We start from the raw sequence: 13,071 nt of genomic DNA, 5'->3' as shown, positions 1-13,071 counted from the left end.
ATTCTACAGCTGTTGGATGAAATGTCCTATAAATACCTATTAGATCAATTTGATCTATAGTGCAGATTGAGTGTGATGTTTGTTGATTTTCTGTGTGAATGATCTATCCAGTGCTGAAAATGTGGTGTTGAAGTTTCCAGCTATTATTGTAATGGTGTCATTCTCTCTCTTTAGCTCTAACATTTGCTTTATATTTCTGAGTGCTCCAGTGTTGGGTGCCTATATATTTGCAGTTGTTATATCCTCTTAATGAATTGACTCCTTTGTCATTAAATAATGACCTTCTTTGTCTCTTTTTATAGTTTTTGACTTGAAATCTATTTTTGTCCGATATAAGTTTAGTTACTCCTCTTTTGGGGGTTTCCATTGTCTAATCTATAGACCTTATAAATATGTCATCATTTGTCCCAATAATATATTTTCTAACAAATGAAAATCAAGATTATGTATTGTGCTGTTATGTCTCTTTAATCTTTATCCCTTCCGCTGTGTCTGTCTTTGTAGTTCATAATATTACATTTTTGAAACATTCAAGGGCAGTTATTTTGTAGGACGTCTCTCAATTTGGATTTGCCTGATATTTCCTTATGATTAGACTGAGGTAATATATTTTTTGCCTGAATGCCACAGAAATGATTTTTTGTTCTCCATATATCACATCAAGAGGCACATGTTGATTTGTTCCAGCTTTAACCTCCATCATGTGTTTGAGGTGGTATCTGCTAGGTTTCTCCACTATCAAGTTACCAATTTTTCCTTTTCAATTAGTAAGTATCTTGTGAGGAGTTATTTTGAGACCATATAAATATTCTGTTCTTTCTTATATATTCATCTGTTAATTTTAGCCTTGATGATTCTTGCCTGAATCAATTAGTATTTATATTGGTTGCCAAATAGTGATTTTAAAAAATTAATTTCTTTTACATTTATTAGTTCACTTTCTACCATAAAGAAGAGGTCTAATTTCTCTCTTGTTTATATCAGTGTAGACTTGTGAATATTTATTCTATGGGTTATAAATCTTTTTGCTAATTACATATTTTGATGCTCAAATTGTCTCAGACTTGTATGTATACACACACACACACACACACACTACACATACACAGCTAAAATGTACACATACACTAACTGGTCTTTGCTTTTAATATAACTGATTCCTTTTCTCTGTTACACAGTAGAAATCCTGGAGCAGGTGTCATAGATTAAGAATTATATGTTCTAGTTCTGCTTATCCATTCGCTAGTCATATGAAGTTGAACAAATCTCTTATATCCTCTATTTCAACTTTTTCTATGTAAAAAAAATTAGGAAATAAATGAAGGTGATCTTAAAGAAACTTTCATTTTTGAAATTCTATTATTTAATGAGTTAAAATGTTTGTAGTTATATTTTTGTAAAGTTTTCAGAGAAAGCACCTTAAAAAGAACTTCAAAGCCACAAAAATCATTAGAATTTAATTCTAGAAGGTACTTTAGAAATTATCTAAACTGTGGCTACTGCAACTAAGAAACTGAATTTTTAATTAGTTTAAATTTAAATAGGCACATGTGACTGGAGGCTACCCTACTGGACAGCACAGCTGTTGAGAATAAATGACATGCCCCATGTTACATGGGTCCTAGTGTCAAAAGCAAAGCAGGATCCCTTTGCATAGTGCGCACTCAAGTAAATTAAACCAGGCTAGGGAGGAGACAAGGGCACTGGACACCTTACATTTATTTGATGTGCAGAAAAGACTGGACCATAACAAAGATCACTGGAAAACAGTCCATCCTGAATTGCCCCACAAGCTTTCTGCTCAATGCTATGCTTTCAAAAAAGAATGTACATGTGGAATTGGTAGTATCTAGGCAGAGAAAGAATACAAGATACAATTTGATGGTTTCATAGAATGTATGTTTCAGCAGAAAATGATGAAACATAAGTACCATCAAGAAGCAGCAGACTGGCCGGGCGCGGTGGCTCACGCCTGTAATCCTAGCGCTGTGGGAGGCCGAGGCGGGCGGATCACGAGGTCAGGAGATCGAGACCATCCTGGCGAACACGGTGAAACCCTGTCTCTACTAAAAATACAAAATAAATTAGCCGGGCGTGGTGGCGGGCGCCTGTAGTCCCAGCTTCTCCTGAGGCTGAGGCAGGAGAATGGCGTGAACCCGGGAGGCGGAGCTTGCAGTGAGCCGAGATCGCGCCACTGCCCTCCAGCCTGGGCGACAGAGCGAGACTCCGTCTCAAAAAAAAAAAAAAAAAGGAAACAGCAGATTGCGCTCATAAAGGAAGGGACGTATACCCGCTTCACTGCCACGTGGGCAAGGAGGATCCTGCCCCGAGTAGAGCTGCTGATGATGGCTAAAGGCGGATTTTCATGTTCTCTCTTCTCCTTTGGGAAGATTGTGTATTGAAAACCTCTTTGTCAAAGCATATAAAAATAAAGGATTCCTCCATCCTGAAAAAATAAAAATAAAAATTAACTAAACCAACTTTCTCATATACCTTTCATAACTGATTATAATTTTTGATACTAAAACTCTGGCATATTAACTTTGTAGCAGATTATTTAAATCACAGGAGGTTGAACACGATGTTGTTTAGCAGTATGTCTATTACATTTAAAAGAAAGTTTAAAGATCAACACATCAAGAAGGCTGATCTGCTCTCAGTAGTTAATAGTAAGAGCTCTAATCTGAGAGTTTATATAACTTGTTTTCAGTAGAGATGCTTTTGTTGGAGAATCTACAGTACTACTGGCAACATTTATATTAAAATGATAATATATTCTCCAAAAATGTTAATTCTCTTGTATGTTCAATTATATAATTTATGTTTACAACCTTTTTATAAATGCTATACCAAGATTTGTGTTTGCTTTTAATGAGAATATGCAATACATTTAGATAGTAACTCACCTACAGTGTTGGTAAGAGAGTAAACTGGTAAAAACTGTCAGGAAATTATTTTGGGTGCTAGGTATTAAAGCCCTAAAGCTATTCCTACTTTTGACTTACTGATTCCCCTTGCAATCTAATCTGCAGTTAAAGATTTATGTATAAAGTCATAGCAAAAATTGAAATAACTTGAATGTACAGAAGGTGAACATACCTAGTATATTTGGTACATCTATGAAGAGTTTTTATTGACATGGAAAGTAATTATAAAAATTTTAGATTGGCCGGGTATGATGGCTCATGCATGTAATCCCAGACTTCGGGAAACTGAGGCGGGCAGGTTGCTTGAGGTCAGGAGTTCAAGACAAGCCTGGCAACATAGCAAAACCCCATCTCTACCCAAAATACAAAAATTAGCCAAGCATAGTGGTGTGCACCCGTGGTCCCAGCTACCTGGGAGGCTGAGGTGGGAGGATCACTTGAGCCCAGGGGGAGATTGCCATGAGCTGAGATCGTGCCACTGCACTCCAGCCTGGGTGACAGAACAAGATGCTGTCTCACACACACACACACGTTTTAGACTGACATGCAGCATAGAAGACAATATTTATATAATAAACTATGTAAAATATAGAGAGACAGTGTGATTACATCTTTGTCACACTGTCACAGATTTTACCTTTTTGATGCGTCTTCTTTTCTTTCTTGATTCTTTTCCTCACACTTGTTTGGTGCTCAGGCCGCTCTGTTGCAGTAGTACTCAGCCAACTGCCAGGTGTCATCCAGTCCATTAACAAGCGCTGTTGGCTCTACCTCCAAAGTATCACAGTTGTCTACTTATGTCCATTTCTGGTCCAAACCACATCTGCTGTCTCCCCAGATTATGACATCAGTGACTGAACTGGGCTCACTGCTCTACACTCGCCCCCGCCATGTGCAGCCTGACCTCCAGTCAGTCTCTACACAGCAACAAGTCACCTTTTAGACTAATAGGACAGATTTTGGCACGCTTCTCCTTAAAGCCTTTTATCTGCCAAAGGTTGCCCATTGGTGTTAATATAAAATCTTTAATATGAACTACAATTCCCTGCATTTGTTCTTTCTCACCACTTTTTAACCCAGAGTGACTTTCTTTCCACCCTCTGAATATTCATTTTCACTCTAGCCTCAGGGTCTTTGCCCTTACTCATCCCTCTGTCTGAAGCACTAATTTCTTACTGGGTCCTCTTTAACCTGTACTGCTACTTTCTCAGAGAGGCCCTCCCTGACCACCCCTACAAACATCTCCCACCCCCAATATTGTTTTTTTCATAATATTGATCTGATTTATTAACCTGTTCTCTCATATATTATCTGTCTCCATCCAGTGGATGTAAGAGTCTTGAAGAACAGCTCCTGGAACACAGCAGGCATTTGGTAAATGAGAGACACTAGTAAATGAATCACTGCCATCAATCAGGATGAAGCAATAAGGGTTCTCTTTGGCAAAATATATCACAATTCTTTTTAAATGTTCCTAACCAAAGATTTAGCAATTCCTCTTGAGGAATTTACCCTTCAGACATTGATAAAGTTTGCACAGCTCTATAGGCAGCCTTGCTTTATAACATTGAAAAACTGGAAACAGTCTAATTTTGGGAATCTGCTACATAAGTTAGTGCTTCCCTACAATTCAATATTATACAGCCATTAATAAAGGCATTTTAGAAACATACTTTTTACATGGAAGATGTCAGATATCAAACAGATTCTAAAATAGTTTTACATGGAAGATCCCATTTTTATATTATATACATGTACATATTTATACTTTAAAAAATCTACAAGAACAGATACTAAAATATTTAAAGCAGTTATGTCTGAACTTTGAGATTGCAGCTTGTTATTATATACCAGTGCCACTGGAATTGACTCATACTGGAAGGTAGGCCGTTGCAGTTCAGGCGTTTCTTGAGCTATGCACAAAGCCTTTCAGGGACTAAACAGATGAGTGTGATAACCCTCTCCTCCTGTGGTAATGCTGTTAGTGTTAGCCACAGTGTGTTTGTGGCTTCTATAGAGAGAAGACAAGCACTTCTGTTTGGGAGAACTGAGATGTACTTTAGGGAGGGTGAGGGCATGTGTTTGGAAGATTTAACAGAGATGATTGAAGAGACATTTCAGGTGGAAAGAAGAGCCAGCATGAAAGAAGGAAATAGACAAGGAAATCATGAGGCATGTTAAAGGAATAGCAAGTACACACATTCTGTAAAACCATGGGATATCTGGGAATGGGAAATAATTCTTGAAAAGTAGAAGGAAAGACATTGCAGTGACCTTGATTTAGTGGGCACTTGGAAGATATGATTTGAGCAGGGGAATGATGAGCTACTTGAGCTGTTTTTGTTTTGTTTTGTTTTGTTTGTTTTGTTTTTTAAGGGAGACTAATCTGACAAGTTATAGGAATGAGTTGGTAGGCTAAAGCTGGAAGCAAAGTGGTAATGCTGGTTTGAGCCTAGGCTGTCAAGTAGGCTGCATGCAAATTAGGTTATAAGGAAGAATTTCTTCTTTTGGGTATATTAGACTTGACTTTTTTCTTCCCTCTATTCCCCAGTTTCATTGTGGCATTACTGGCTGCTACTCACTAAGGAGAGTGTATTATCTAGGGCTAGTGGTTGGGAGCAATGAGTGAAGTTCATAGCCTGGGATATACCTAAAAGGAAACATCAAATTATGTGTGTTTTTTAAAGTCAAAGATATTTTGTCCAAGAGTTTCTTATACATACAGATAATGTATTTTTGTTCCCTGTGATGACACAGGTATTTTAGCCCCATATTCTGAAGGCAAATAACTGAAAGATTACATTGGTTTGGTTTAAGGAAATTAACAAATGTCCCTTTTGAAAGTAGGTCAAGTTCCTTATTTTAATTTCTAATCTAACATAGGACTCCAGCTGTCAGGCTCTCCCATTAATCCTCTGTATCAGTGAAATCCTCTCTGAAATACTTTGTAATTAATTTGTAGAAATTAACAGGAAAAGGTAGCGAGTTCAGATAATATTTGACTACAAGTTTCCCATGTGAAAGGGGACAATTAAATCTTTGAGCTGTTGTAAAAAAAAAAAAATGGTTGAGAAATAGTATTTTGGCAGAAATTCTTTCCGTTGAAAGAAGCAATTGACTGTTGCTAGAAAGAGTCTAGCGTTTGACTCTTCCCGGGTTTCAGCCCCAATAATCCAGACTGGGCAACCTGATTTTGCTGCAATGTTCCATAAGAACTTTTGCTTCAATCATAAACATTTAAAAGTGGCTTCATTGTAATTATCCCTAAACCAGTATGAGTCTCACAAGTGCCACAGGAAAGCCAGTCATAGCTAGTGATATGCCTGTAGTAAGGGTAGGAAGAAGAGTGGGAAGGCTTGATTACAGGCAGAGTAGAAAAGTATTAATATAGAAAATTAAAGTATCTCTTGTTATAGTTTTGTCTGCTTTTGTGAGGTTTAGATGTTTCTGCAATTTGAGGATTGCGTGCAAGATTCCAGGGTAATGTAAATGCAGATTTTGAGAAACAATCACATGCAGGGTACGTTGGTAACTGAATCAAGTGAATGTCTCCTAAATAAACAGCATGGGTAGCTTTTGTCACTGTCCAAGGTACTATAAATCTTGGGCTTAAAAAAAAAAACCCAGCAACTTCCTTTTCCAGCATCTTGAAGAGTGTGTCCTCTAGAGACTCTCTAAAGGAAAAAGAAAAGAGAATAAGATAACTGTTGAGAAGGAAAGTAAAACCTGAGTGCCAGATTACATTGTAAATGTTGAAAGCAAACAAAAACCCTCCAAAAGCTCCACTTACTACTTTTCAAACACAAAAGCAATGGCAAATAAAGAACTACGATTAAGAAGGGAGTCCAGAGCAAGTGATGTGCTGCAGTACTCCTGGGCTGCCATTGGAATTTGAGACAATTCAGATGTGTTCAAGTAAGACCTCCCGTGATCATAATCAGCTTGGAGCAAATGATAGCCTGGGTGAACAGGGTCCTTTAATAACGTATATTATATGTGTGCTTTTAGCTTTTCAATTTTTCAGCAAAAAAAGCACCATCTTCTTTATAAAATGAATCTCTGCTTTTACTTTTCTATAACCATAAATAAAACATAAGTGAAATCTGTTTCTCAGAATTTGCCTCTTAAAATAACAATAGCCAAGTTCCCTGGCATTTATGTTAGATAAACACAATTCTACCAAACACCAAGAGTTTAAACTGTACCATTTTGATAATGATGATAACGACATTTAGTATATGTGATTCTAGTGTAAAATATGTGAAACTCTGCAAGGAAAAAAATTTTAAATTCTTGTAAATAATGAGAATACACTGTAAGTGCATTTTTTTTTTTTCCAGAGGAAGTGCTTAGCCTATCCATATGCTTTCAGTTATCTGGTAGAACAACTAGATCTTCATCTTTTCATTTTTACGTTCACTAACACACACACACAAAAACGCACACACACACACCTTCTACTCCTGCCACCTCTGATGTATTCTAAGGAATACAAAAGAATGCAGGAGGACACAATTCTTTGTGGAATAAAGCTTTGTTGAAAGCAAGCAGAGGAGGGTGGGGGAAAATGAGATGTTGGCCAAAGGGTACAAAATCTCAGGCAGGATGACTAAATTCTGGAAACCTAATGTGCAGCATGGTGACTATAATTAACAATACTATATTGTATACCTTGAATTTGCTAAGAGAGTAGATCTTGTGTTCTTACCACACACACAAAATGAAAACTATGGGAGGTGATGGAAGCGTTAATTAACTTGATTGTGGTAATTGTTTCATAGTGTATATGTAGAGCACATCATTATGTTGTACACCCTAAATAGATACAATTGTTATTTGCCAATTATACCTCAGGAAAGCTGGGGAGGAGACAATAAGCAGGAATACTACTGCATATCTCATAACCTCATGGAATTCTTGCTGCAACTTCAGAGTTCCTGTTTTACAAAAACCAGTTTCTCTATTAGTAGCCAAAAGCTAAGAGGGAGAAACAGGAAAGAAGAAAGAACAAAAAAGAGCAAGGTGTCAGATTGCAGATTTGATGAGAGAGAATCGGAAAGGATGTGAACAGCCTCCACATGTTACTAGGGCAAGACAAGGCTTTCTTCAGTTTCAAGGGTAGCAACATAGCCTTAAGAATGGAGGAAAGAGCTGTTGAATCATGAACTTGACTAGAGAGCAGGGTTAGAACGACTCTGAAGAAAGCAAGTAGGCAATGAATTCATGCACAAAAGGGGAGGATGTGGACCCGCAGAGTTCTCCCTGAACTTCTCTGCAGTCAAGTTTATAATTCGCCAACTCCCATTACAAAATGTTTATTGTATTTTATATTTGTTAGGGATTATTGTGTGATCTTGACTTGAACCAATTTTTATTTCCCCTTGATTTCCATTTCTTTACATTAAATTGTAAGCTATCAGTTTGGGCTTCATCCATCTGCCAGTATCCAGCACTGATGTCGTTTTGCTATATAGTATATTGAAAATGAAACCAGGCCAGGCGCAGTGGCTCATGCCTGTAATCCCAGCACTTTGGGAGGCTAACACAGGAGGATTGCTTGAGCCAGGAGTTCAAGACCAGCCTGGGCAACATGGCAACATGGCAAAACCCCTTCTCTACCAAAAAAAAAAAAAAAAAAGCTGGGCATGGTGGCATGCCTCTGTGGTCCCAGCTACTCGACAGGCTGAGATGGGAGGATCACTTGAGCCCAGGAGGCAGAGGTTGCAGTGAGCCAAGATCACACCACTGCACTGCAGCCTCGGTGACAGAGTGGGACCTTCAAAGAAAAAGAGAGAGAGAGAGAGAGAGAGAGAAAGGAAAGAGAAAGCAAGCAAGCAAGAAAGAAAGGAGGGAGGGAGGAAGGAAGAAAAGGAAGCCAGGGAGGGAGGGAGGGAAAGAAAGAAAGAAAAGAAAAGAGAATGAAACCAAAAGTGGGGTGATAAGCTGATACCTTAATCTTGAGAAAATACCAAGAATGATTTAGGATCATGCCTGTTTCTACGACAGTGACTGTGCAGTGTACAGTTTAAGATAATGCGTAATTGACAGTACCCACTGCTGCATGCACTGGGACCAAGAAATTGGCTTGAGCCGCTTGTCATATACAAAAACCTTTATTCTCTTTTCTCTCTTGTTGGCATTCAGCTGTTTTTCTGGATGAATTCACCACCATTTAGTTTTAAAAAAAAAACAAAACTGTTTTTCCTAAGGGAAGAGTGGTGCACTGTCTCCACACAATGTCCTCTGTCTTTCCCTGCCTTTCTTCTCTCCTTGTGGTACCAGTCATTTCCCATCAGCAGGCAGCACTGGCCTGAATGCCTTTGTTGCTCGGAAGTGAGAAGTCACCTCCTTACTTAGAGGGAGGGTAGATGCTACAGTGGAACATAGTGCAGCCAGTTCCCGACTTAGGAGTTTTCAGCTTTATGATGGTGTGAAGGCCGTAGGCATGCAGTACAAAACACACTTTGAGTACCCATACAACAATTCTGTTTTTCACTTCAGGTACAGTGTTAAATAAATTACATGAGATATTCAACACTGTATTATAAAATAAGCTTTGTGTTAGATGGTTTTGCCAACTGTAGCCTAATGTCAGTGTTCTTAGCACATTTAAGGTAGGCTAGGCTAAGCTATGATATTCAGTAGGTTAGGTGGATTAAATGCTTTTTCAACTTACAATATTTTTAACTTATAATGGGCTTATCAGGACATAACCCCATTGTAAGTTGAGCAGCATCTGTATAGGGATTAAGAGTCTGCCACTTAACATCTTCAACAGTTCTTCTGTATCTCAGAGTTTCCTCATCTGTAAAACTGGCGTCATAATAGGGTTATTGTGAGAGTAGACCAGTTCATCTGTGCAAAAGCCCTTAGAATAATATCTGACACATAATAGATGATCAATAAGTTTCAGCTGCCACCCACAACAAAGAATTATTCAGTCTAAAATGTCAGTATCAGTACCATAAGAAGGATAAAAAGAAAAAAAAAGTCAGTAGTACCAAGGTGGAGAAGCCGTGCACACGAGGTGTTGCCCATGTCTATATAGGCTACTTTTGAAAATGGAGTGGGTGGGGAGTGGTGGTCATACCCTCTGATGCTGGGTCCCTGGGGCTGTAGGGGTGGTGCTGGGCTGGATCTGGCACTCCACTGGCTCCTCCTAAGGAGTCTGTAGTTCCAAGGGTATTAACAAGGTTAGTTGCCAAGTCCAGTGCCTGCGTTTGATCCTCACACGTCTTAGAAACCATGAGTGGCCAGTCTCTTTTTTGGGTCAGGTCCAGCTGCTCAAAGGGGCTAGTTCAGAGGGGTTTGGCAGGTTTTATTTTCTTCTAAAAATTGTGTTTTCCTTTTCACATTGGGCCCACTGCTCACCCAAACTCATTAAGTTAATTGGTTTTAATCAAAGTGTTTTGGCCCCCAGGTCACATGTTTTTAAATGCTATGAGGGCAGGGCAAGGATTTAACCTGATCCTTTCTCCTCGGTTCCCACTCTATGACCCTAAACAAAAAGCCCTTTTAAAGATAATCCCAAGTCAAAAGTGTGGTAGTCATGTTGAGTTCACAGTTTACAATGCAATATATCACTGACTAAAAAAAAGATAAACTCTGAGGACCAATATTTAACGTATATAGAAATAACTTCTAAAACTTTAGCATTTAAATTCACTACTTCTTCCTCTCCCCTGTGAAAGCCTTCAGAATTATTCAGAACTTGCTAAAAGCAAGTCAAGTTTTTGGACCTTCTGAACAGGGTACCTAAACGTCATTCCATACACTTTCTCAGTGACTGCGTGTCTGTTCTCAGCAGTGAAGGGAGAACAGAGGCCACTCTGCCTGACTGATCTTAAATGATCGCCTTTTTCAGATGCTTTTAGTATGGGAACAAAATCAGCCATAACCCTCAGGGTTTTAAATGACATTGTTAATGCATCAGGAAGCCCAAAGACAGAAAGTCTGGAGAAGTAGTATGTAATATTTAGATGATTTTGGTAAACAATTAAGTTTTTAATGTATGTTTAATGTGCATTCTGTTTGGGGTCTCTGAGTTTGAATCCCTGAGACTGAGCTGATGTTTAGCAACCATTTCTTAACCAGGAAAAGCCTCCCCTACTCCCAGCCCATAGCCATTTGAGCTTCACTGGCTTTTTTGAACAGACGCCTTTCCCAGTTTTTGCTTGGTTCAGTGAACACGGTTACTGTTTAAAAACAGTGGCTGTCGAGTCGTATGTCTCACCACCCTTTGCTCTCCTCCTGAGCTACCTCACGCTGTGTGAGAGATAATACTTAGCATGATTAAACGGCCCCTTCACTGATATTTGGTCTTTGCCTGGCTGAGGGACGCAAAGCAAGAAGAGGGAGACATGCAGATATGTTGCAGGATATTCAAGAAAGAAGGATTTTAGCATGGAAGGCACTAAACTGGACTGTAAGTTCTTGGGCTCAAAATGTGTCTTGAAAACCTTAATAAGGACATTCAGTAATCAGGCAATCTTTACATCCATTTTGACAAATTAATACTTGTAACAAGTGGAAATACAGAGTAGGAAATCTAATAGAACTTTTTTTTTTTTATCATTGTTTTCATGTCCTTAGAAAAAGGAGTGGGAATTTAATTAAATAAAATGATATTTGCTATATAAACTATGGATTTATACTTCTGCCTTCATGTCCTAGAGCCGTGTGATAGTTTCCTTGAAAATTAAAGGCAAACCATCATCATTCTCTATTTTCCATATTTCTTTCTTTTTTTGACAAAAACAAAGTGAGAAGCTGAACAGTAGCAAACTAGACAAACATAGACAATTATGCTGCTGTCCAAAAAAAATTTTCAGTATATAATTTATTGATAATTTCTTAGCCCTCTTAATATTTGTGTCTAGATCAGATCGGGGTTTTTGAAAAAATGGTTGCTTTTCTATTTAGAGAGGTGTATTTGGGGAGTGCTGTTGTTTGCTTATTAAAAAGAAAGATCACATCTTGCCTACTTATTGCTTTTTTTATTTTGTTTTGTTTTTTATCAGAAACATTATTTGTGCTGCCCAGTTATGTCTTCCCTTACCAGAATGCTCTCATTTTCATGTTATGTAAACAGTGAGTCACACATAGGCTTTACAGAGAAAATACAGGCATTGGAACTTTATAAACTACATTTCAGGGAGTAACTTTTATCACTTTATTTTCTTTTCTAGAAGTTTCTTTATGTAGATGTTCTATCAAGTTTAAATTTTAGAATAATAAAGCTGCCTTAATCACTAAATTATTTGCCTTTTAAAAGCATAAATCTTCATTTTCACAGATAACATTTGCAAATTTGTGTTATAAAAACACACCTCCTACATCTGATGTAGGAAAGATATGTAAGATATATAGTTGCCAGTATCCAGTAACTGTTAGAAGATGGGTTAGTGTGAATAAGTGGTTTGCTTTTGGTCCGGGCAACATATTAGAAATACCTTTGGGGTTGGATCTGAATTTGTCTTTTAGCTGTGACATTTACTAGTTCTGTGATTTCAGACAGGTTATTTATATTCTGTAACTGTGTCAATATCATTAAACAATGGAATAATCTCAAATGTTCAGGGTTGTATATACATTCAGGAAGAGTAAAAATGCCTTGCCTAGTATTTGATCGGCTGACTTTCCTTTTTTTTTTTTTTTTTTGCACTTAATGATTCTGTTTTATGGAGACGTATCTTTCTTTGCAGAAAGCATGTTTACATATGTTTTCAAGCATTAGTATAAGACATAGTTGATGCATAAGCACTGAATTTCATTATCATTTGAATGTGATAAAATAGGATTGCTTCTATCAGATGAAATAGAGGTTACTCAGTAAGAAAACTGGATAAATGTCCAATAGAGAAATTTAAAATTGAAAGGAGAATTTTTTAAAAATCCAGATAATTGGTCAAAAACTCCTAGATAAGTGGCTTTAAAATACTCAATTTTTGTATGATTGATTTGGGTCCTAGTTTTCCAATTTCCTGCAAAAGTAGAGAACATAGAAGCTGCATGTTTCCATAAATTCAAATTTCAGTGGAGGTGCAGGGGGAGCTGTCCTCTGCACACTTCGCAGCTGTGTGTGTACTCGACATACGGCAGCCCTGCTGCTCATTCATGAAAGTCCACATGGTTGTGGGAGCAG

General features: G+C 37.9%; 1 protein-coding gene and 1 long non-coding RNA gene across 19 annotated transcripts in view; one reads left to right on the top strand and one right to left on the bottom strand.

Annotated features, from left to right (window-relative positions):
- The window catches only part of LOC105465673 (microtubule associated protein 7), a 215,723-nt gene that overhangs the window by 75,980 nt on the left and 126,672 nt on the right, over positions 1-13,071 (top strand). The window contains exon 1 of one of the 18 annotated variants that reach the window (XM_011714239.3): positions 10,087-11,352. The exons of 16 other annotated variants lie outside the window; for them this stretch is intronic. In XM_011714239.3, coding sequence (XP_011712541.2) covers positions 11,331-11,352 — 22 coding nt within the window. In that variant the 5' untranslated portion in view covers positions 10,087-11,330. Of the gene's footprint in view, positions 1-10,086; positions 11,353-13,071 lie in introns of those variants that run through there. One more of the 18 variants, XM_011714241.3, reaches the window with a different exon arrangement.
- Positions 1,711-3,699, bottom strand: LOC139363314 (uncharacterized). Its single transcript, XR_011623410.1, has 3 exons — positions 3,565-3,699; positions 2,291-2,446; positions 1,711-2,066 (listed from the first exon to the last, which is right to left on the bottom strand). It is a non-coding gene; the product is annotated as an uncharacterized lncRNA (long non-coding RNA).

This window comes from Macaca nemestrina, chromosome 5, assembly GCF_043159975.1.
Source record: "Macaca nemestrina isolate mMacNem1 chromosome 5, mMacNem.hap1, whole genome shotgun sequence".
Classification (NCBI taxonomy): domain Eukaryota; kingdom Metazoa; phylum Chordata; class Mammalia; order Primates; family Cercopithecidae; genus Macaca; species Macaca nemestrina.
The sequence above is the reverse complement of the archived record's forward strand: the minus strand, read 5'-3'. Positions and strand labels throughout refer to the sequence as shown.